Source organism: Rhinolophus sinicus, linkage group LG01 (assembly GCF_036562045.2).
Source record: "Rhinolophus sinicus isolate RSC01 linkage group LG01, ASM3656204v1, whole genome shotgun sequence".
Taxonomy (NCBI): Eukaryota; Metazoa; Chordata; class Mammalia; order Chiroptera; family Rhinolophidae; genus Rhinolophus; species Rhinolophus sinicus.
In genome coordinates, this window is record NC_133751.1 from 205522005 (window position 1) to 205547415 (window position 25411).

Below are 25411 nucleotides of genomic sequence, written 5' to 3' on the forward strand. Positions count from 1 at the left end.
TAAAAATCTGCATTATAATAATTTAGGAGGAAATCAGAACAGTTGTTAATCCCTTTAAAGTATCACTGTAGGTATTTTACACTAGATGGGTCTGTGTAAACTAGATTTAATGCAGAGTACTTTCTCACTCACAGGTGGAGGGGTGCAGTATTGTTAGGAGCGCTAATTTTTTTTAAATGAGGCTTTCCGGGATTAAAATGCATGCATGATGCTTTTTAAGAATTTCAGTAATTCCTAGACACTGGCAGTAACAGATAGGGGCAGTTTGACTTCGTCACCATGACTAAACTACAGCTGATTACAAATTCAAAATCAATCAGTATTCTCTACTGTATTCTAATTAACACTTACACATTATTAGTCACTAACGTGAAATCTTGATCGTCATGACCTCAGGTATTCTAAATGTAAATAAAATTAGATTTGGATCTCATTTAATTACCCAAGGTGCTGTGAGTCATTACCATGGCAATTGATAAACTTAATTTCTTGATAAAGAAAAAAACATCAGAAAGCTTCTCTGCACTGTATGCTTAACTCTTTAGTAACCATGATGAATGGAAAAGAATGATCTCAAATTCTATGTTAATTACCTAGAATGATGTATCATTTCTTTATTTGGGCCCTCAAATTGATGTAACATAAATGTCTAATGTCGCTATAATATCACAAAAGGTGACTCTTACCTAAAATACTTTTATATAATTTGAAGAGGTGGGTTTCTGGGTGGTGGTGCCAGTTAAATGATAATTGGTGGGTGGTGGGGACGGCATTACAGTGGCTTCCTGCACAACGGCCTACAGAAGACCAAGTGGAAATCTGTTTTGTCATCTCATCCTTCTTCCTAATTGCATCACAATACATTGTATAATTCACCGTGTGTCACTGTCACTTCTTCAGAGGCCTCGTACCAGGGGCCACCGCTGCTGCCTCGTTATCAGCAGGACCCGGGAGCAGAGGGATGATTTTCTCAGGTTCCAGCCAAGACGTCTTCTCCCCACCTGAAGAAGAAAATGTCTTTTTTATGGAGATTGTTGTAAGGATAATTATTTCTGGATATGGGAAAACAGCTGTGGTAGATAAGTCCATTTTTCTTGAAAGTTACAAGGTGTCTGAAGGAGCTGGTGCTTGTGACAAATGGGATTAGAGAAGCTTCTCCCCTTTTTCTGTACGCAGGTGTGTATAATGGGAAACTAGGAAGCAAATCGTTCCTGGTAAATTTGGTTAAGCCAATATTAATCAAACTATTAATTTTTTTTAAAAAGAAGACCAGTTTTTGTCCTTGCCTGTATTTGTCTCGAGGTTCCTGATTTCATAATCTATCGTGGCCTTTTTATGTCATGTAGGCTCTTATTTTGGGCCCTTTTCATCTCCGAGTCCTCATTTATCTGCATCTCCTATGTTTCTTTAAATTCTCATGCAGTTTCTTTAGCTTCGGTAATTTACCTCGATCACTTCCGTGCGCGTCTCCTTTTTGTATGGTATTTTTTTCATGTTTTAAAATCCTTGCTGCAGGTACTTTTTTTCCTCTGTCAGTTCTTCCTTTGTAGCGTATCAGTCATCTTCTGCTGGCATCACCACATTAATTGGTGTTTATCCTTGGTCTTTCTTTCACGTCACTGATACACTGTGTTAGTGTATTTTGTGACCCGTAATGGGCCCTTTTAAAAAAAAAAATCATGGGTCCAAAAGGTGAATCCCCTGGCCTCCCTGATGCAGACAGACTGGGGGGAGCCTCCCCGTTACACATGCAAGAGTTCCGGAGTGAGCTTCACCTTCAGGGGGTGTCAGAAACACTTCTGCTCCGGAATCATCAGCTTCCTCTGCAAGACAGCCTGATGACGTGAGAAGAAGTGACAGGCTCATTTTTCCCTTCTTTGTTTAAGCCATTTATCTTTCAGACCCTCGCCTGCCATCTAAATTGTATTGCCAATTTATTGGGATAGGCACCAGCCTCATCTTGAAAGATGCTGATTTGCATCCAACTTGAGAATAAGTGAGAGAGAAAGTTAATCACGTCTGGGCCTCTTAAGCAGATCTGCACTGGGTCTAATTGTAGCACCTGAAATGCCTTCTAATCAGAGTCCGTGGTCAGCTCCGTGCTACCCTGGACCTTGGGGAGAATGTCGTGGTTCCTTCGTCCAGAAAGCGTCACTCTCTGAAAGGTCTTGAATGTGTGCTTTTGGCACGTCTTTCTACATTTCAGATGACCCGAAGCCATGTTAGCTGCTTTTAAACTTTGCTGACTTGTATTAATGATTATTTATTCAATTAAGTGGAATCATAATAATGAATGCTAGGTGGACATTGGATGAAATGATGGATACTCAGCCTTAAAATCTGATTGTAGCATCATAGCAGAAGAGTAAATCTCTCTTACTGCCGAGCTGGCCAGGTCCTGAAGGAGAAGTCCTTTGTCCATAAGCCTCAGGTGACCGACGGGCACTCTGCCTCCTGTCCGGATCTCAGCACCTGTCAGAGCACCGCTCCTGCCACCTGGAGTCTTGCTCTGGTGATGCTCAGAGGTCAGCTGCTCCGGACCCGGAGCTCCTCAGCCTTCCGGCCGGTGGTCAGCAGCAGCCCTCTCGCTTGGAGTTTTCATCTTCTCAGACGCCTCACCTTCTCCTGCTTCCGAACTGAGCTGACGGGACACAGGAGCCCTTTGCTGCTGCTTCCGTGCCACACAAACACACACCCCCTCCCCCACCCCCACCCCCAGTTTCCCGTGTCCTGAGAACCTGCACTCACCCTGCAGTCAGCACTGCCTGCCCGCCCCCACATGCTCGCACGTTTTACGCCTCACTAGCCATGCTCCCACATTTCTCCTGCTTTTATTGATTCTTCAGTATCTGTGCAGTATTCGTAATTTCTCCATATTTCCCTCTTGAAAACGAGTCCTGCTTCATTTGTGTCATAAATACGTGCTTTCTTCAGGGCACTGTTAATATCCCCACCACTTGTCACTCAGCGGGCACACCAGGTGCCGAGGAGCCGAGAGGTTTGGGGCTTCTAGACCAAGATGGACGGGTGCTGGGGACCTTGGTAAAGGAGGGCATGGGAATTGTGTGCAGCGTCTCTTCCACGGGCGCTCTGGCAGGGAGGCCATGAGGGGTGCTTCGCTTTCCAGCCACTCCGGCCACGCTTTCTCAGTGGCATGGCCGTAGGTGTGTCTGGCTCCCACGATGCCCCGTGGCACATGTTCCATGCTCCATGATGTGCGGAAAGAATAAATAGCGAGTGAGTGAGAGGCACCGTAAAGCCTGATAAAGGCGAACCCTGACACATGAAAGGAGAGCAGCCAACTCCACATAGTAAACAGCATGGGCAGACTCGTGGCGTGGCCGTGGATGTCCTGGGACCCTCCTGGGTCATTGTTGTCAATGCTGCACCCTCGGGGGCCTCCTGACCTCACCTGTGCCCGAGGGGTGGGGTTCACTCTTGCGTGTGAGTGATTGGTCAGAGGGGCGGCCGGGTGCCTCCTTCCTCCCCTTTGTTCCCCTGAGAGTCACCCGTCAGGATCCAGGCAGTGCAGGCTGGCACAAGTGTACCCCGGAGGGGACGGGGCTGCGGGCTAGGACTTGTCAGCAATGCAAGGCTGTCCCAGCGGGTGCCCTGCTTCTCTGGGCACTCACCAAGCATGATGCCACGTGATTGTGTCCCTTCTAACCCTCTCGTCCTAAGGTGCTGGACAGCCAGCCAGAGACAGAATGTCCTTCAGGCAGCAGGTGGACCTGGGTGGAGAAACCCCTCATCCCTGAGCATAGTGAAGGCTGGAGCAGTGGAAGGTTTTAAATTAGCGAAGCGTGTCGCCAGGAAAAGCAGCCAGCAGCCCGCACAGTGAGGGAGGGGGAGGGGCAAGGCCCTGGACGAGGACGCTGCTGGGATGTGAGGTGGAGGAGGCATGGCCGTGCGTGTTGTGCTGAGGGGAGACCGACAGCACGTGTGAGCGGAGGGTCCCCCAGAATGTCCAAGCTGACCCTCCACGGGGCGTCCTGTGGGTGCCTGGGCCAGACCGGAGCCTGTGCTGCCGTCCTGGAGGGGACTCTGGGCCGTTTGGGACGCCTTCCTTTTCTCCTAGGGGACAAATGCTGATTGAAGCCGTGTGGAGCCCCAGCAGCCATGGTCAGACAGGTAGAGGACACCTGACAGGGTGCTATTGGTGTAGACTGAGACCTGTCTGTCAGAGTGAGTGTTTGCAGCCCTGTGGGTCTGGACACAGGGTCCCCGTGTCCTTCAGGGGCCCAGAACCCCAGCAGGCCCCCGGCGTCGTGGCTCCCACTCCCTCCAGCCCCTGTCGGGAGCAGCTCTGGCACTCGCACACCTGCGTGGCAGCTGCACTTTGGGACTTAATTTTAAGAGACGATTGTCCTGTGAAGAAACATGTAAGAGAGGGACGTGCATTGTTTACAGGATGACTTGGTGTCCTCCTTGCCACAAATAAGAACCTGATATCAGAATTGGGTACACGTGTAAAAAACGTCAAATAGACCATATTTACTTCAGCATGAGGGTGTTTTTTAATTTTACGTTCTTTTACTTTCTCTGAAAGGGAAAGGGAAATCCAGCTGCCTTGGACACGGTACAAATTTCCCCTCACTCTCAAATTCTGAAATTAATGTCAGTAGCCGTGACTTTGCTCCGTCCTGAAGGTAACTGTTTATTACAGTCGGCATTTAAACCCCCCAATTAATAGGAGCAATTAAACAATAGCTTCATTTCCTGCAAATTAACAACCCTAATAGGTAACTGTGACATAAATGAAGATAAATTTGTTTTAATACAACGAGATAAAAAGAATACAGACAAGAACAGAATCTCAGATGAAGAATTCAGACTTCGTTCCTTGGTACAAAACTTGAAAGCTTCGCTGGAAGAAAGTAAAGCAAGTTTGGGTTTTTAACCAAAGCAAGTTTGGATTTTTAACCATGGCCTGTCTTGGATTCGAGGTGTTTTTTTTCTTGGCCAGAGCCGTCGTTAGGTTTTCACCGACAGAGAACCCAAAAGCCAGCGACAGAGAACCCAAAAGCCAACGCACAGAAGAGTGTTTCCTTTTACCCCCCACGCCCCAAAGTAATTGTCTGACCTGCTCAGTTAGAGAAGACCTTTTCTTTCTTGTTAATATTTCTTATAATGAGCAAACTAATGTGATGGCTTGTAGTTTGTTTTGTTGCAACATGGACGGATCAGGCCGGACCTGTGTTTACAACGATGACCGCGGTGTCTGTGGGAAGGATGGCGTGCAGTGGGACAGGTTGGCTTCTGAGAGGACGCTTGAGTGATTTTAAAGGTGGTGGCAAGCCCGATGGAAGCCTCTTTAGAACAAGGATTGTGTGGCCATTGTGCCGACGGGAACGTCTAACATAGTTGGAAATCGGGGTCCAAGCTGTCTTTTGGTGGCTTTGAATCATCAGACGACACATAATCAGCCTAGAATTCTGTGCCTCGCAGAAATATTAATGAGTTCTAAGGGCGGAGTCACAGCTGTTGTAGACAGGAGAGGCTCAAACAAGCAGCTCGGTGCCTCTTTAAGCTGTGGGAGCCGCCGGAGTCCCGACCCCGCAGCTGTGTCACAGGGTCCCCCCCAACCCCCGTCTCCAGTGTCCACACAGGTGCCCTGTGTTCTCCAGGCCACACTGGGTGTCCTTCCAAAGATGGGTCTTGTCACTTGCCCTTGAATAGGTTTGATGACCTTCTGTTGCCTTAAGGATAAAGTCCACACTTGTCACTCTTCTTTGCATGAGATCCTTAAAATGTGTTTCCACTTGTCCTTTTAAGCTTCTTCTCCCCTCACCTTCTCATAACGTACTCACCCATCCCCACTGTTGATTTACCTGTTTAGTCATTCAGCCAGTTGGCCAGTGCTTGTTGAGTGTCAGGTACAGGTCCTCCCTGGGCAGGTGAATAAAGCCTGGTGTGTGTCATTTCCGGAATAGTTTGGAGGTCCACGGGATGGGCCCACTGTCTGGGAACGTGAGCTGACTCAGTTTTCCAGTCGGCAGCACAGTTTGGCAGGAACTGCACAGGTTCGTAGGTGTCAGGCCGGGCTGTGGGTGGGTCCCTGTGGGTCCCTAATTGTCATTGAGCTTCAAACAACCCCGGAGACCTTCAAGAATGTCTCCTTTTTCACTTTGCTAGTTTTTTCCGGCAGGGCTTCCTCTATTCTCAGAACTTAAGATCAGACGAAAACAAGTCTGGGGAATGGGTATAGGTCAACACCAGGCACAGAATGTGTCCCCTTTCACTTCATTAACTTGGAGATTTCCATGGTGAGAAAAACGCCACTTCTGATTTCTTTTCATTCCTGAGTCACAGATTCAGAACTACATAGATAATTTGGTAATTAATTTCTTCTTAATTAGTAAGATAGTTTAATGATCACTCAACTGTAATTTAAAACTGAGTTGAGACATTAGGGGATCTTTTATTTGTTGCTGGGAGATTTACAGTCCCTGGTGGCTTCCATTATTTATGGGCATTCTGGGGCCAAGCCCTCCGCCCCCACCCAGTGCTAAGGGAACAGCCTTTCAGGGAACGGTGAGAAATGCTCCTCGGGGTGACAGCACCGGGGGAAGGTGAAACATGCCGGGACTCCCAGCCTGAGGCTGTGCTTCTAACATATTTTTGTGGGGTAAAATGAGACTCAAGCTAGTTGATGTTTCTAAATGTGTCTGTTATAAACAGACATAAGTCTAACACGTTATTAAATTTGCCATGCATATTCAAATGCGTCTCTATCACTGCCTACCCAGAATGGTGCCTCCGCCACCCAACCCTGTACTCGCCTCAGCGTGCTGTGTTTAGCTTGTTGCAGTAGCTAAAGAATCATTTGTTTTTCTCCAGTGTGGCTTGGTTTATACCAAGTGGCCATTTGGCATCTCATGTTGGCTCTTCAACGTCAGTGAAGTCTCCACGCTTCCACAGTGCCATCCTTAGCTGCGGCCCCCGTTTCTCCCCGCTCCCATGAGTCCTCTGCCCCCAACACAGCCTGAGCTGTGTGTGGGGCTCGGCGAGAGCTCTGCTCGTTCCAGAGGACGCTGGGCTGCTCCCAGTCGTGCTGGCATAGCGGAAGTTGATACTGTAAAGGCTGGAGGAACGTAGCATGTCAGAAAGCAGGTCATTGATTGCGTAAGTCTCCTCCATGCGCCAGCGAACTGGCGTGAGAGGAGGGAACGCGCAGGCCAGTTTGGGGCCTGGTCAGAAAGCCTCTGGTCCCAGCAGCCCTCACAGGAGAGGGCTGGGTCGCAGGGTCTGATGAGCAAATGATGAGTGAAGACAGGAGGGTGGGGGAAGAGGGACCATCCCGTGGCCTTGTCTCTGCTGTGGAAGTCGGAGCTACGGGTGTGGGGGTGTGGGCTGCAGAGGACTTGGCTCCTGGCGCTTCTGGACGCTGCTGAGGTTAGAGACCAGGTGGTACCTCTCTTCCCCTGCCTCCTTCCCTACCTTTGCTGGGCTCGCAGGTGGCACTGCGAAAGTTCTTGTTAATTGATTAATTCGAGTAAATCATTTCAGCCACAGAGGATGTTTTTGCTGATTAAATTTAATAGCATTTTTTGGACTGTGCCCAAAATGTCATAATCATTCATGAAAATAACAGGCTCAATGTAAGTGCTGCATTTTTGGTGTTGCGGATCCCAGGTATGTAACGCAGGAGGACGCCCAGGGACAGCCCCTGGCCACCAGCAGAGAGCAGGAGACCCAGACCCTGGTGTGGGGTGATCGCGTGTCTGGTTTGGGGCTGTTTGTTACACAGTCGTTTATTGAGCAGCTTCTATACTAGGGATTCAGGGGAGAAAGGTAGAGCTGCCACCTTCACGAAGGCCCTGGCTGCGTGCGTGTGTGTGCACATGTGTGCACGTGTGTAGACGTGTCCTTGCACACACAGCAGTGTTTAGTCAAGGTGTGGGTGGGACACGGGGCTGAGCACCTTGAGCCTGTGGGTATGGGGTGTGGGCCCCCATGGAAGAATCTGGATGGTTAGCGGGGGAGGGCTCCCCAGGAGAGGTGGTGCCCAGATTGGGGCTCTGAGAAGGAGCTGGCCACGGGGAGACGGCGAGGCCTGTTGCAGGCGGTGGTGGCACCTTGCTTCAGAGAGCACAGTGGCCGTGACCGCTGTGCTGAGTCCTGCCTGGCGGAGGTGGGGCAGTGAGTGCCCCGTGGTGACGAGGCCCCGGAAGTGAAATGTTGGGTTCAGAAGGCATCCTAGTCCTCCCTGAGGCTCTGGACCAGTAAAGAAGTAAGACCAGAGGCCCTGAAAGGTCAAATGATTGCTTTTTTATTGGTAGACTGCACTGGAAAATGAAGCTTGTCCGGGCTTCCTTTTGTGGAAACCAGAATCACACAGACGAGCCCGCCGGGTTCCAGGTGGCAAGGGAGCCCGCGCTCTCGCCTGTGCCCTGGACACCCAGGTGAGGGATTAAGCAGGGACAGATGGCTTCTCCCAAACTCCCAGGCAAATAAGCCACTTCTCAGTGGGTCGGCCCACTTCCAGGAGGCCCTGTGGGGAGGCCAGGCGTGGGAGGGCGTGAGCAGGCGCGGAGAGCCCAGCCATCGCCAGCAGAAGGGCCCGTTTTGCTGAGGAGTTTCAGCTTGGGTGTCTGGATGGCGACAGGAGCTATTGAATAAGCAGAATGATGCCGTGACACGATCTGCCTGGCAAAGGTCACCCTGCGTTGTTCCTTGGGCTGCAGTGACCGGAACTGCAGTGGGAGCCATTTCTGTCACCGGCCAGGGAAGCGTGAGGTCTTGGATCCAGGCCGCGGCAGTGAAGGTGAGGTGAAGAGAAATTCCGGTGGTACGATCAGTGATCTGTTACGGCTCCTTTCTCCATGCCTGGGGGGTGGGGTACAGTCGAGAGTTAAAAGAGCTGGAGAAGCCGTTTTTCTGGGAGAGGGCGAGGCTCCGGTCGGGCCACGGGGTCTTCTCTCGGGGAGATGGGAGGTGCCACTTGGAGACGCTTCTGGAACACGGAAGGCTCAGGCTGTGTATATGAGGGAGCCATCGGCACTGAGGTGGAGAGAACACTTGGAGATAAAAGAGGGCCAAAGAAGGAAGCCCAGAAGCCCCCATATTAAGGGCCAGTGAAGGAGGAGGAGAGAGAAGTTCCAAACGGGAGGAAACCGGGAAGTGCTTGAGGATTGAACGGAACCGCATGCTGCCCAGAGGTCAGCTGAGATGCGATCTGGGACCTCGGCAAGGGGGGGTCTGCCGGGGGGCGGAGGTGGGAGCCACGCTGCAGTGGTCAGGAGAACGGGAAGGGATGGCAGGGAAAGTCTACCTGCTTTCAAGGAGGCTGATGGTGACAGTGGAGTTGGAACCAGCATTGGCCGAGCATGTCCTGGTGCCCGGCCCTTTTATGTGGAGAAGGTGAGCACAGCAGAGGGACACACGGCCCTTCCTGGGGAAGTGGAGCCCCGTGGGGGTAGCTGGCAGGGAGGGTGTTTCGCGGACCCAGGCTGACTGCTGGAATCCCCTCTGCTTTGTGTCCTCATCCGTGAGGACTGACTTAATGGATGGGGCCTGTTGTCACATGTAAGCAACACACAGGAAGGGGAGGGAGCTGGCCCAGCACAGGGTCCAGGCGCGTGTGACAGGCGGGGCCTGGCTCTCCTGTCCAGCCCAGGCGATACTCTCTTCCTCGTCTAAAGCGGGCGATTGGGAAAACAACAGAAATCGGGCATCAGGCCAGGATTTAGTGAGATTATTTAGGAGCTGAGAGTCTTCTTTTTACCGTTAATTAAAGGTGCCACTGCATCATCTATCCAAGAGAAAACTTAAAATTTGTGGAGAAAGTAAAAATATAACTCACTTTTCCTGTTGCCTAATTGCTTAAATAAACTTCTTTTTCATTGAAAAATGGGAATACCTATATGAAAGTGTACTTAAGGGTTCGGCTTTAAAAGTGATCTCAGACTCATCACCCAGGTCAAGAAGGGGCCCTTACCAGCCTCCAGGAGCCCCCCTGCTCTCCCGCGGGCACTGGTGATTGGGTTGCTTGCTTGTGAAGTTTATACAGTGTAATTACAGATCCAATGGAAAGGGCTAATTAAAGGGTGTTTGTTATGTATTATCCTAATAACGTTTCAAAATTGGGGAGGAAGTGACTTTCAAAACAACAGGGAGCATTAGTATTGAACTATCAGGAGGTTAGTGAAATCGGTGAGTGTCTGGGGACAGAGTGGACACGGTCAGTCTCTGCTGAAGACCCCATTTCAGACTGAGGTGTGTAATAGCTCAGTGGGTACTATAAAGGCAAGTATGAGAAAACATCACATCTCAGTGATAAAGATTTTATATTCTTTTAAGTAACCTCAAGCGCTTGTGTTTCTGTTTTGTTTCTTCCTTCGCGTGTATTTTTATAAAATGTGTAACATTCGTCTGTTGAATGATCAAATGTAGACAAAACTCAGTGGTTGTAAAAATTGCCCTGCCAGTATAATCGGGGGTAATATTCATGTTTTAAATCTATTAACATTTAAATGTTCTAATATCATGAGTAGTTCATGATTATAGTTGCAAGAGAACAGTGCCTTCCCCGTCCCCCCCGCCATTCCATTTCCTTTGAGCTGTTTTTGAGGAGGAGGCTCATCCACTCAGGGCACCCCAGCTCTCCCGCCTGGAGGCACTTGTGAATTCACCCTGACTTTTCACAAGGTCATTTGAGAGATGGACCGAGGTACTCTTGGATGGCAGTGGTCACTTCAGCTTGGGCACACCCAAGCAGCTCATCTAGAAGAGTCTTAAAGTGAGGCAGCTCGAAACACCCCGCTCCCCCGCCCCCAGCTCCCAGGACTCATGGCAGTGACAACAGCAGCAGTTAGCAGCTTGTGCCTCACGGGTGCAGTAAGTTTCGTCTTCCCTGTGGAGAAGGTGGCCCACATTTACAAAACAGTCACGTAGTCTCCTCCTCTTCCTCTTCCTGGTCTTCTTCCTGTGCAAGTCGCATACGTGGTCGTCCTTCCCTAAGCGTCCCCTCCTTTTGTGGGTCATCGTTTCATCATAAAGCAGTCCGTATATTTCAGACAACATTTTCCTAAATCATTTCCTTTCTTCTATTTGCGTGTAGACGGAACAATCGTGGGGAAACAGAACAAATGTGAAGAAAGTGCTAATAAGGTTTTAAAAAATGCTACCATTTATTAGAAGTTGTGACTTCAATTTTTGGAAGTAAATGTGGTAGAAGAGTAAGTCCGTGGACAGAGTTTTAGTGCTTAGCCTGTGGGCCCTGCTTTGCACAACGCTGCCTGTTGTTCAGCGAGAGGCTTGTAATGTAAAAATGCTCTTTTTGCGCTTGAACTTGCTGTCTGGCCTCCAAGTAGGAAGGATGGAACGTTCATTCGCATCTACAGTTTCCATAAAGTGATTTCAATAATATATTTGACTTAGTTTTTCGTATCTCCCCTTTGCGTAGAAAACATTTATAGGAAATGTCTGCAGAGCTCTCCAAACAGCCTAGCCCTGTTTAATTCTGACATTTGTGCTTTTCCAATGAGCTTTAAGATCAAAGTCAGCCTGGTCGTCCAAGTGAATAGTAATTCTGAGGCTGGCAGTAAAATAAAAATGCATTAGAGTTGATAATCAAACACGCCCTTTTGCACTCTTTCCAAAAAAAACCAAAAACAAGTAAATTGGCAATCACCCAAACAATCATGATTTTAAGTAAATTTACTTTTGGTCTTTGGTATTTCAGTTCACCCCTATGACACATGTTTTGCAGCTGTTGGAATCTGATCTTAAATTTTATATTTGCGTTCACATAATGATTTATAAAATATTCTAATACACGTCTTCAAAGACCCCAGATCAATACGCCAGTGGTTTTGAGATGACAGAGTGCCGCGATATTCCTCTGTAATTTAAACATGATTAGCTGATGAAGGTTATGATCAATACACGACGGGAAGATAAATTAATTGATACCGTCCTTTCAGGATGATAAGGGGCCGCGTGGAGGTGGGCTGTAGCTAATGAAGCTGCTGCTTCAACTCGGGAGCCATTTTTTATAGATTGCGTTTTCACTTAATCATATTTATACAATCATTCATTTACATGAAAGCCATAAGCTGTGGACAGGCCAGTTCCTTATTAAAATTGTATTCATTTGGAAAAGAAACTCCGTGGACGCTCCTTCTGTGTTGTAACCTGTCGGTGGGGACGGTGACGTGTTCCTTTGCATGGGGGTCGAAAAATAACAGCTCTGTGGGCAAAAGACAAGGATTGAATATCATTGGGCTTAATTACAGCTGGTCCCTAAAGACACACATCTAGTCCAATAAAAGCTGTAGTTATTCTCCTGTAGTGACACCTACCGGTGTAGGAAGAGCTTTCTAATTGTTGACTTCCTTTCCAATTAAATCCAATATGCTTTATCAGCTAGACTGGTTGCCAAGGGAGGTTATGGCTGGTTGAATTTAGATTTGTATTGATTAAGAAACTTCTAATGTGTGTAGCAATATATTTAAATAAAAAAAGTCTTTGATATAATTACATGTCCTTGAATATAATTCTATGCAGTAGCTTGTAAAGTTAAGAGTAATTCTTTAGGCTCTGCAAAAAAATAAAAATAAAAATAAATAGATTTTTAATTTTCAGAGGGGTTTGCTTAAGTTACCCTGTCTTATTTAGGAGTATTTTTGCTGGAAGTAACTGGAAAAACATCATATTATTAGAATGATTTAAACAAGATAGGTGCCTATTTTTCTGTTTTACATTCACGACTTCTGAGGGGGTTTGTGCAGGGCTCTTGAGCCAGAGGCTGAGATCCTTCTTGCTCATGTCCCAGCAGGGTGGCTTCTGTCCCCAGGGTGACGTGCGCTTTTTAAGCTGCAAGAGGGACTGAGACGTAGGAAGACATGGCCGCAGGGTGCTGTCTCCAGGAAGAGCCCTGGGCAATGCAGCATGCCCGCCTGCTGTCACCCCCTTGGCCAGGGCTTACTGGCGGGGCCACGTTCAGGCGCATTTACGGACCAGAGGAGGCTGCATTCCGGTCATGCCGTGCCCAGCTAACAAGCAGGAAATCTGTTTCCGTGGGGACAGTGTAACACAGGGACAAGCCGGGGTCCCTGCCACGTTCTCTGCACCGGGGAACCAGCTTCACGTTGCTGTCTTTTGTCTCCCTGTCCACTAGTTGCTCAGAAGATCGTTGCCACAAGGAAGAAGCAGCAGCTGTCCATCGGGCCCTGCAAGTCGCTCCCCAACTCTCCCAGCCACTCGTCCGTCTGCTCCGCCCAGGTGTCTGCCGTGCACATCAGCCAGGTACGTTGGGCTCAGGGCAGGTGACACTGAGAGGCATGGCAGAGCCCAGGAGGACGTGCCGGTCCAACGCGTGGCCTCCACCCGTTCTAAGGGGGATTTTCCTCTTCTTTTCCAAAACTTGATAAAGAACAGCATGCTGGCAACTGCCTTAACATTCCCTTCACAAACTGCTGTGCCGGTGGCTTTTATGGGAACCACTGGTTAACGTTGCCCATTGTCGTGCTGCCTGCGTGATGAGGCATGCTGGCTCGAGCCGGGAGGTGAGGCGTGCGCTTCTGTCTTGGCTGTTGATTTAAACGAGCTGCCTTGGTGTCCGTTCTGTCTGCTCACAGGCTGACCGGCGGTGGGTGGCTCTCGGCAGTGAGTCCCCAGGATGCTGACACCTGGTAGCAGCCCTCCGTTATAATCACCATGTCCCTTAGGCCCTCTCAGAACTGTCTTTCCGTAGCAACACTTGGCTCAGTTATTTACTTGGAAGCAAACAACATAATTGTCACTTTGAAGAACCTAACCAAAAAAACTCATTAAGAAAACCATAGGCTTGTTTTTGCTGCGCTTGTATTGTGATTAACATTCCCTGGACAGGCGTTATATTGGCACTTTTTGAAAGGATGCAGGAAGGTTTGGTGCCGTGCTTCCCGTTTCCTTGGGGGGTCGGGAAACAGCCGCCTGTACAGTGGAGGCCTGTAGGCTGTTCCTGTCACTGAGGCATCTGTGGTTTCCTGTGAGTCTTGAAATGCCTTCCAGATGCATTCACATTTGCAAAACGTCCTTTTCAAACTGGGAGTTGTGGTCCGACTACGCAAAACAGTGGTCTTTCTGCGTCAAATGGAGAGCAATGGAGCCATAGGACCCGTGTAGTTCCGCCAACTCCTTCATTTTCAGAGAAAATACAAACAGTGACATGGTCACTCAGAAGAATTTTTAAATGAAATGATGGAGACTTCTCTTTCTTAAGTCACTTTTCATAGCTAAAGTGACTCTGAGGGGATTGGTATGTCCTAGAATCCACGCGCCAGTGCAGCTGGCAAAGCCAGAGCAGCTGCCTGGCCTGTCGTGCAGACACCTCTTTGGGGTGACTGTGACCCCGCCTACAGGGTGGCATTAGGTTTCCTGGAGTGTGTCCTTAACGAAACCTTGGTTTTCCATCGTTACAGACAAGCAACGGAGGTGGGAGTTTAAGCGACTATTCCTCCTCTGTTCCCTCGACGCCAAGCACCAGCCAGAAAGAACTGCGAATTGACGTGCCTCCCACTGCCAACACGCCCACGCCCGTCCGCAAGCAGTCCAAGCGCCGGTCCAACCTTTTCACCGTGAGTGTCCACCCTGGAAAGAAATCAGTGTGATTTCAAAGAATTTCATGTAGTTGCGATCTGGCCACCAGATGGTTCGGTGATATTTATAGAATCCAAACTAAATTAATGAGAACAGTATTACTTTCTGTGAAAGTCTGAGAAAGTTATGAGATGCAAAGATTTGGATTTTGAGTAAAATGGGAATTTCTCAGTGTGCAGTGAGTTCTGAGAAATGTGTCAAAAATGAAGAGTGAGGGGTCTGCATAAAGCTGTCTATTGTCTTCAGACTTTTTTTGGTCTCTAGCTAGAGACTGGTCACATTTGGGTACAAGGAGATGACAAAACTTTCCCCAAATCCCCATACATGTGCCTCTGGCCGTTCCGATGAGATGCGGGAGCCACGTCCATCCACAGACCCTCTCTCCCCAGCCTGGGGTGCCTGAGGGTTGACCACGAGGGTTTCAGAGGCTTGTTAGCCTGAGGGTTCTCTACATGGGCTTTTCTTCAGAGTCATCTGTGGAGCGTTTTAAAACTAGATCAGCCCTTGGCACTGAGGCTTATGAACTTGGAATCTGCATGGGGTCCAGGCATGGGTAGTTTTCAAAAGCTCCCTGGGATGCAGAGAACCCCTGAACTACAGAGGACGCAGACGTCCTGCCTCCCTGACCCTTCCCTTACTCACAGCAGACATTACCAATCAATCATGGAAAGCTGTGCAGTTGAGCCCAGAACTCCGAGCACAGAACTCCAGGCAGAGTGACGGGAGTCATTTGACTAAAGAACATTTTCCCTTCCGGGACTAGGTCTGCGCATTACAAAATATGCTTTTAAACCAGTAGTTCTCAGTCTGTGTTTTTGCTCCCCTGGGGATGTTTGGAAATTTCTGGAGAAATTCTGAATTGTAACAACTGGGGGTTGGGGGAGTGGTACTGCAGGCACCCAGTCATGGGTAGCAGACAGAGATGCTGGCGAACATCCTGCAGTGCGCAGGGCGGCCCCACAAAAAGAATGGCCAGCTCTAATGCCAGTGAGGCCCTGTTTGAAGCAATTTGACTTCTCTTTTGGTTGATTACTGCTGACTTGGATGCAAAATGGTCCAAGCTCAGTAGTTCTGGTCTTGAGGTAAAGGAGGACACTACAGGGGAGGCTGGGAGTCTGTGATCTGATCTGTGGCCCTCGTTCGGGGATGGCGTTCGTGATGTACGCGCTGCCAAGGGCCCGACCCCCATCCCTGCCCCACCGTGTTCGTGGTGGTTTTCCCACTGGGCAGTCATGACTGCCAAGTCTGTAGCCCACAGCACAGCCCCTCCTCCAGTGTCCCCTTTCCTTTACTGTTTGCCCTGCACCACCAGAGTTCTGGCAGACGCTGCTGCTGGAGGCACAGAGTGAGGACCACACAGAGCGGGCTCGGACCCCCGCCTCCACTGCCAGCGGCTGTTTGACCTTGGGCGAGTTACTTAACCTCTCTGAGCTGAAAATAGCAGCTGTTGCAGTGGGGTTGCTGGGAAGATTTCCTGTGGGGGCAGAGTCTTTGTGGCATTGCTTTCATTTCTTTCCCACCACCACTGACGTTATGAAATGATTTCCGACAACACAAAGCAGAAGAATTTGTAGGGCAGTGGATAGACTGGGAGGGAGGCATTTAGGTTTCTGCAGAACACAGGTGAGTATCTGAGGTGCTTCAGTTTGGTACATGAATAGGGGGTCTTGCTGCGACACTTCCTCACACATAGCAAGAGTAGTGACCGTCACCTAAATAAATAGCACTGCCCGGCTGTGTCCACCCCTGCACCACTTCCAGACACTGGTTCGGGGACTTTGGGTTGAGGAAGTACCAGCTCGCAGAACAGCCGCACCTCACTCGTGACTCAGCCTACTTGAGAAGCCAGTTGTCAGACGCCGGGGGAGGGAATACCAGCATGGCGGGGAGGAGTGACGGCCTGGAACGTGGACCAGAGTCTTCTGCATCTTTGCCACTTCTGAGGGGGCGTGGCGAGAGGAGAGGGCACCCAGGCTCGGGACACTGTCCCAGGGCAGCGTTTACTGCTCACTGGCTTTGGTTTCTGTTCTAAGGCAAGAGATGAGAAGCTGGGAAGTACCTTTAAAAGCGAGGCTGTTCCTAAGGAGAGCCCCAGCGTGACCCCACCCCACAGGTGCAGGGCAGCGCTGGCGTTGGGGTGTGACAGAAATGGTATCCCAGACTCTGCCCCGGGGGGAGCTGACAATGGAGAAAACCTGAGGGAAGGAAGAATCAAAGCAGCAGCTCAGTAACAGTATTTCCTTCCCCTCTACTGTCCCCGGTCCCATCATGCTTCATGTCTGGCAGGAATCGTCATTGCCAGAGTCAGCCACATTCAAGAGAAGGGGGGTTAGGGAGAAAAGGGGGGGGGGGCTCTGCGTGCTCAGAGGAGAGCAGACAAGGCAGGGATGGGGCCTCTTCCCGCCTTCTCACACCACACACACGTGTGCGAGTTGGCACAGGCCTTCTGGAAGAGCAGGGAACCCCAGCTGCCCAGGCCAGGTGCGGTGGGTGCCGGAGCCAATAAAAACATCCTTCTGGTGACTGAATTATGGTGTCGACTGTGTCATAATTAATGTACCTGGTAATACGAAGGCCTGCCTATTAAGCTATGTGTGGTCATGCTTGTTCTTTCTCTTTAAATGTTGGAAGACAGTCGGAGAGTGAACCATTTTAGAAATCGAATCCAGCTGCACAACTGTTACTAGCGGGATAAGAAATTTGGGGTCACAGACGGAAACACAATGGGTTTCCTTCATGACGTTTAAGGAGAAGCCAGTGAAAATCCCAGGAAGGACCTGTGTGTTGGTCATCACTGGGTTTGACAATGAACAAAATGGTGGTGGTGGTGGTGGTGGTGGTGGTGGTGGTGGCCATGGGCGTAATGCGTAGGTAATTTTAAGTTGAAGGGCTTGGAAACAGCAACTCCACTAGATGTCAGTGTCATCCAGGGAATGAAAAGAAGGCAAATTAATTTTGAAATTGTAGCAATTAAGAAACTAAACTCTCATTGTTACCAATTTACACCTGTTCTTAAAGGTAACATTTCATAGATTCTGCATCCCTGGCGATTGTTGGTAATTATGGGCTTCAAGTGGCCGACAGTGTGTAGCAGGAGCACAGATATGCCGTGTGCCGGACAGTCTTCATGAATAAAGGTCTGTGCCGACTGGGGCTGTAACACCCTGGTGAAGGCACACTGCCCACCGTTTTCATTAGACCCCCACACAGGCCAGTTAATTAAGTAGTACACCATCGTGTTTCAAATACCATGCTTATAAATTTGATAAAGCAGACCTGTAATGTACATTTTACAGTCATGTTTTACTGTCCTGGATGTTTCTGTTTGCATATATACATATTTTTAAACAAAAATAAATCACATGCACTTTTTACAAAATTGTACAAACTTAAAATCTCTTCTGTAGGAGCAAATTATGTGTTATGTGTGTGTTATAGGGATTATACTTTACTAATCAAAAATTGTATTTTATTTTGCTTATGTCTTTGGGGGGGGAAATCATTATTTTGAGAAGAGAAATATTAAAAGGCTATATCCATTCAGTTCTTGGTTTTGTAACATGGGTTCTTGGAACAGTTAGTTTAGTAGCCAAGATTTACATGTGGCTACAATGTTTCGTTAGAAGGTAAATCCAAACAGACGGGAATAAAAAGCACTTGAATCTACTCACCATGCAGCTCCTCAAGCAAGCGTGTTGTGGCTACTGCCTCAGCTGCTGCTGCTTCAAGAAACAAACACATCCCAGGTAACAGCTGGGGCCTGTTCGGGTGTGTCCCCGGGACACCCCCTTCCTCCCTGTCCAGGGACCAGCACTGCCTTCACTTTGGGGCTTGTCGTCTGTATCCATTTCAGACTTAATCTGCTAGGTGTCCATAATTGGACATCGCATTGCTTTGCCTTGCTTCGAGCTTTATCATAACGGTGTCACTTACGTGGGATTTTGCCAAGCTGACCGTATAATGCTGACACCACTGAACAGAGCCAAACCTACCCTGTAACCAGAGACTGTGAAGACGCTCCCCGGCTCATCACAGCTTGCTTAAAAAGAAGGCATCAGAATTGACAGTGTGAAAAGAACGGTCTGAATGGGGTTTTGTCTTTTGTAGAGGAGGAGAGCGTGGGTCCTATTGCAGTGTGTTCCAGCAGCCTCTGACTTACTCACTGGTCACGGGGGGAAAGCAGGTGTCGCTTGATAGTGAGGGCTCTTGGCAGCGATGCTTCCTGTCCCTGGAGCATGTAGTGGGGGGGGGGGCTCCCTTCCTGGCTTCCTTCATCGCACAGGAGAAAGTTAAACATTTTTGTGCAGAAGGAGGTGATTGTTAGAGCCTCTTAACAGCCCTTTCCTCTGTATTCAGTGTTTGCAGAGGCTAAGCAGCCCCTCTTCTGGCTTGAAACCAACCTTCCGGGGTGGGTGTGATAGTCTCGTTAGGTTTCTTGTTGTGCGTGTCAGGCGGGACATGGCAGAGTCACTGCTGACACATGCAGCGGGGACCGAGAGCTGCTTTGTACGTGGTGGTTTCACGGAGCCTTCCCCGTAGCCACACGCGCATGTGCCCCCCCTGCTGTGGTCTCAGCGTCTGCAGAAACTCCGGAGCCCTTCCTGGGAGCTGAAGTGTGCTGCAGTGTCCTCTGCACGACGGGTTTGTTTCCGTTTAGTGGTTGGATTTCGATCTGACTGATCAGAGTCCAGCCTGTTGTAAAGAGGAATCGTGGGAATGAGAGCGCAAGCCCTTCGGCCTTCCAGCTTGCTGCTGCTCTCCGTTTGACGTCTTAGCTATAGGAGGACTCTCACCAAGATGGGAGAGTTGTCGGAATTTTTGTTTTTACGTTGGTAATGTTTCAATCTTGTTCATCTAAGAGTGTGTGATCAAACATTGAGTTTACCGGGTTTCCCCCAAAATAAGCCCTAACCAGAAAATAAGCCCTAGCATGATTTTTCAGGATGACGTCCCCGGAGCATAAGCCCTAATGCGTCTTTTGGAGCAAACATTAATGTGAGACCCAGTCTTATTTTCAGGGAAACATGGTAGTTCCTTCCTAATAGTCCTGCTTCTCCCAGAATCTGGAAATTCTGCTCAGAGTGACTCTGGGGACAGATGTGCAGCCTTGAGGAAGATGTTAATTTTTTGTGTGTTTGTTTTGTTAATTATTCTGGTTAATAGAGACTAATGAAGATGGGTTTCCAAATTTAGAAACTTAGAATTCATGAAATTCCCGAAGTCCCTTTAATGATCTCTGTGGATTTAAAATTCTTTAAAATGTTATCACTGTGAGCTTTGAATTTTATTTAACAACTAGAAACCTCAAGTTCCAGCTTTCCCATGAGCTGAGACGTGGGAAAAAGAGAACTTAGGATTATTACATGGCTCTTACTATACATTATTAATTAAAGAACTCGTTAGAGAAAAGTGAGACCCTAACCCCTGGCCAAAATTCATGGCGAAGAATCGATAAATGTCCCCATTTCCCTTCTAGCCCACGGGGTAACCCTGACGTGTTGTGTCCTGCAACTTTCTATTTGGTGCTTGTTTTCTCTTCTAAGGTCTCATTGCAGGCTTCTACCGTCCTAAAGGAAAAAGTGTGCAGTGCCTGGCATAAGTGTTCACTAAGTGTCAGCTCTTATAATCACCGCGGAGGATTCTCAGGGCCCATTGAAGTGTCTCCTCAGAGTTTATATCGTGGGAACTTTTCTATGATATTGCCCCCTTTAACCCTGAAAAATAAAATGAAATCAGCTGCTCTGTCTCACACCCCTTTGAAACTGGATTTCATTAGCTTTTCGTTGCAGCACTGGACACCACAAAGTCTGTTCATTTCATATATCATCTCAGATTTGAAAAGCACATGAAAATGTTTCTCCATTTTCAATATTGCGTGAGTAATGTTCCCATTGAAAAGTAATGGAGTGAAGTTGTCACTTGTCAGCACAGTTATTAAGGAGGACGAGTCTCAGATCTTTCTCTCATAATAAAATAAATCTGTCAGAAAATCATTGTGCTCTCACTTCCTCATGCCATCAAGAGACGGAGACTTGAGCTGTGGTGCTCCTTCAATGTCCCCAGGTCCTGGTGGCCTTCAGGTGTGGCTTCCCGGCTGGGGCACTACCAGCTCCTGGGCCGTTCACGTAATGTCAGCAGGACGGCCGGGAAAACTCTTCCAGAAACTTGATAAACCAAGCTGCTCATTTTCCCCTGAGTCCTGACGTTTTGTCAAAAAAGATATTTTCAGCTTTTTTCCCCCCACTTGTTATTTTTTGCAGTAGTGTACACTAGTTTGACTTTGAATTTGCTGTTTTCTAATCATCTAGCAGCAATAAAAAGAAACATCAACAACACCTTGATAGGAAACAAGAGTGTAGCATCACATCGCACAGCCGAGTCGGTAATAGAATTTTTTAAATCCTTCAGACGGTAATTAAATATATACATTTATGTCGCAGGTTTCCCAAACAGGCATCCGAGAGCCCTTTTCTCCTCGGCTGGATTAACTGCAGCTTTAGAATGTGTTTTCCTGTTGGGCGTTACTTTCCTATATGGTCCATTGGTTCCTAGTAATTGAATTTTGAACTCTGTAAAAAAGAATGAAAAGATAATTTTGCGGGGGAAAAGTTTAGAAAATTCTTTGTGACGTGACAGATCTGTGGCAATGGACAGCTCCAGGGCCTGCTCTGGGAGGTGCGTGTATGTTTGTATACACGCGCATCGTCTATGGCTGTGGCCTTGCCATAACGTGTTTGCAGAAACGGTGCCCATCAGACAGACCCCCTGCCATCTGTGAGCTGCAGCCCTTACCAAATGCTAACTTTGTTTTCGTTTTGCAGTCTCGGAAAGGGAGTGACCCAGACAAAGAGAAGAAAGGCCTGGAGAGCCGAGCGGACAGCATCGGGAGCGGTCGAGCCATCCCAATTAAGCAGGTACACGCTGCCCCCCTTCCCCCGTCCCTGTAGCTGGAGACACACCTCGGTCTCCTTGCTCTGATGCCGATCGTGCACCAAGGTTTGTTTGATGTGCTGTGTTGATGAATGTAGAAGTCACTCACTTGACATCAATTAGAAGAGGTTCCTGTGTGTATTAAAATAGGATCATTAGAATAAGAAGAGGGAAATGTGGCAACAGGTCTAATGAAGTAGTCTGCCCGCCTGCATATGGAGTGCGCTTCGAGGCTGAGCTGGCTTCAAAGGCGGCTTTTGTCGCTTGGCTTTGATTGGGCCGCTGGCCGCCAGTCGACAGGGGTAAATCAGATCTCCGTACAAGAGCCCCTTGTGATCACAGGAACAGCCCGACGTGGCCCTAATTTGCTCGCACAGACGGACCTCTGAGCACTGTTTCAGGCTCGTTTGTAACAACGAGGCAATTACTTGTGATAATCATAGCCGGTGTGTCAGCTGTGTGCTCTTGTTTGTAATTTGCTAATGAAGGAATTGTAACTTTGATTAGGTTCAGTTTCATTTAGGCCTTATTATATAAAGGAACATTTACAGCTGTAATGTGGGGCCTTAATTAAACTTCCTCATTACACAACGGGACTTGAATCCCAGCATTTGTTTTGGCCTGGGTTGCCAGCCCGAGGTAGGTTTGCATTAGCCCAGGATCCAGACACCAGATGACTTGCTGTCGCAAGTAAAACGGCATTCACGTGACATTTTTTGCTGTTATGTTTACAAGAAAAAAATAAAAGTAAAGAGTTCGACCTGGCACCGTGGTTTCTGGAAATGTCATCTTACAGTTCGTAAAAGAAGGCCATTTCGTTTAAAGTGCATTCTGCTTCGGAGCTGGAAATAGAACCTGTGGGCAGGGTAACCGCTCTGCCTCTTGTGGGCACTGCTGTGGCTGATTTGTCCCTCTGCGTGATCACTCTTTGCCATCTTCTGTGGGTACCGAGGTGGTTTTACGCATCCTTCAGGGACTTGTGTTGGCACTGGCCACCCTTAAAGAGCTAGAGTCTTTTGCAAATACATTTGCACCCACTGAAACAAGCAGGAATACAGCTGGAGCTGGGGGCCCCAGCGTGGGGAGGGACGGGTCAGAGAGTGTGGTTAGAAGGGCCTCGAGGGGGCACCAGAGCAGGGAGGCCACAGGGTTTCTTACGCAGCACGTCGAGCTACTGCGTGCACTTGCCTGGGCACCTGCGGAGAAATCCTCTTCCATCCGCTGCCGGTGGGCGATGTCTTCACTGACAGTTTCTCTACTGGCGAGGTCCACGCACATAGTGGCTTATTCTTTCTTTGTGCCGTTATTTATAAGGCAACTCTCTCATCAGGTAATTTTAACGTGTAATTTTTATGCTATTGATGCTGTTTCTACTAGAATTATAGAAATTATTTTACTCTTCCTTTCATTTAGAAAATTGGTCCTGGGACATTTCCTTTTGGGGAATATTAAAAATTAATACTAGACTGTTTCCTTAATTCTCATCTACTGTCAACAAGTCAGGGTGCTGGATGGAGTTGGGCGGGCCCTGGTGTAACGGGAGCCTTGCCTCGGTTTGCACTCGCTCACATGTGGAAGGCGCTCACTGGACAGGCGAGGTGTCCCGTCTGTGTGTGGACGGGGGTGCCCTCAGGCGGAAAATGAGCTTCATCCAGTCCTTAGAAGCCTTTCGTTGTGAACATGCAGCCGAGTCCTGTCGAAATCTAAGTGAAGGTCTGATTTCCTGGAGGCGTCACCGGAGGCACGCACAGCTCCTGTCCGTCTGCGTCCTCACGTGTGCGGCCACACACGAGCTCCTTCCACGCCTGGCACGTGCGTCCCCCTGTGGCAGGATGGTCTAGGCCTCAGATGCCGCATCTGTCGAATGGGGCGATGCGAGTGCCTCGAAACCCTGGGATGTGGAGATTCCAGAGAGATTTATTTACTTATTTGTTTTTAAATTCCGGGAGATCTGGATTTTCCAATTAGTCATGCTCGGCACCTTTGTCGCTCAGATCGATGCGGATTTATAGACAGTTGTATAGATTTATCTCACACACACGTGTGCCCATGTTTATAAAGGAGCCGAGATCGTTAGAGACAGTCTGAGTTCTTAACCCTCCCAGTGTGATGACTTCAACGCAGAGAAATAAATGAGAGGATTGCGAAGAAGGAGCCCGATGGGGCAGGGGCTGCCCGACACGCCCGAGACACTTGGCAGACCTGTGCTGAAGAAACCAACAATTAAATGAGTGCTTGTTACTTGTTCAGCGCTTCTCATATAAGTATCCCATTGCTTCCCCAGCGTCACCAGCTGTGTTTTCCTCGTTGTAAATTAAACCCGGGTAGGCTGAGTGATCCAGACCAGGCAGCTTCGGAGGCCGTGGGGCAGGCATCAGACCCAGGCCCTTCTCTCTCGGCCGGCACCCGTGTGCTCCACTACCTTGGCAAAAGCCTTCAGAAGGCTTAGAGGGCAAAGTTATGTGTTTAAGATGCATGAACCCTGACCTCAGGCAAAAATACTTTCCGCGCGTGTCGAGAAACTTCTAAGACAGAGCCTGCAGCACGTTTCTCCAGGGAAATCTCACGCATGTGCTCTCGTGGGGGAGGAGTCATTTCCTCCCATGGGGACGCTCGGTTCCAGCCCTTCTCACCAGCAGCGGACACTGCCTGGTCTGCGTGTTGGGGCCCCTCACCCGCGCTCATGGGCCCTTCGCCGAGCTGCCAGGGTACCTTAGGGACCCCTGTGCCGCTGGCCATGCACTGGACTGGGGCTGGCCGGTGAGTGTGACTGCTGCAGTCTCTTTCCCCCTTCCCAGGGATCCTGTAAGGGACGGTTCAGGACGCAGGCGAGGCCGTCTTCAGTGCGCTCTGCGACCTGACTCGTGGTTTTACAGATTGCATGTGTTCCCGTGAGTTATGGTAACCATGTTTCACTCACATTTTACAGCTCGTGCCTTGTAAGGACAGATGCTTCTTCCCGCAGCGTGGGAGCGAGTCGCATCGCAACAGGCAGTGGTTTCATCTCTTCCCTTTTTTCCCCCGTTAAAGACTTTTCATCAAGCATATGACTTATTTTCTGCAAAATAACTTCATTTCTTGAGGACCTGGGCCCACCTCCCCTTTTTCTGTCCTTTCTGCGGCCTTAGAGGAGATTTGGTGCAGACAGTTCTGCGGCTTCTTTTGTTACTAATAAGATGAGGTCTATTCGAATAAAAATTAAAAAGCAGAGCAAGAAAAATAGAAAGCCAGAGGCCCGGCTCAGCGGCGAGTGGGCTTGTCATGTATTAATTTTTCATTGCTGTGGAGAGTTGTACACACATAATCACTTGATTGCAGTGGGAGTTAGGGGGCTCCTATGGTGTCATTTGCATAAATCTTGTTAAGTCAATGGCAGTTAATGAAGTACAAATGAGCCCGGAGAAGGTGACATGCAAATCGTGGGTGGCAGATGGGAGGTCTGTTTGGGGGACGGCAGCTGTGTGCTCTCCTTTCTTTCTTTCCCCTCCGCGTGTGTTAATCTCTATATTATGGTACAGCTCTGCAGCCCTGGCCCTGGCCCGGCCCCCTTCCCCACAGACTGCTGGCCGGAGGGGGCCCTCTCCTCTCTTCCCCGTGTCCCCGCTTGTTCACTCTGCAAAAACGGGCCGAATGGCCTCAGCTCCCAAGCCTCACACTGTCTAACATACACTCGGGTGTATTGGAAATTTTTAAATCTTGATCAGTGTATCTTGTCTTGCTTACACAATTGAAAGTACATATGTATTTTTTTATTTGGTGAGGACAAATAAGAAAACTCATTGAATCTTTCCAGGCAGGATGTTGGCTCCTGGGCGATTTCAAAGAATGAAAATGAGTCCAAAAAAAGAAAAAACACTGTCTTTGCTTCTGTTTGGGAGTGAGTCTGCTCCTCCCC

At 48.8% G+C, this 25411-nt stretch overlaps 1 protein-coding gene across 15 annotated transcripts in view; it reads left to right on the forward strand.

Annotated features, from left to right (window-relative positions):
- Positions 1 to 25411, forward strand: part of AGAP1 (ArfGAP with GTPase domain, ankyrin repeat and PH domain 1) — a 513425-nt gene that overhangs the window by 234666 nt on the left and 253348 nt on the right. For all 15 annotated transcript variants that reach the window (XM_074315517.1, XM_074315523.1, XM_074315532.1 and 12 more), the window contains 3 exons: positions 13124 to 13251; positions 14409 to 14564; positions 21408 to 21500. In XM_074315517.1, coding sequence (XP_074171618.1) covers positions 13124 to 13251; positions 14409 to 14564; positions 21408 to 21500 — 377 coding nt within the window. The remainder of the gene's footprint in view (positions 1 to 13123; positions 13252 to 14408; positions 14565 to 21407; positions 21501 to 25411) is intronic.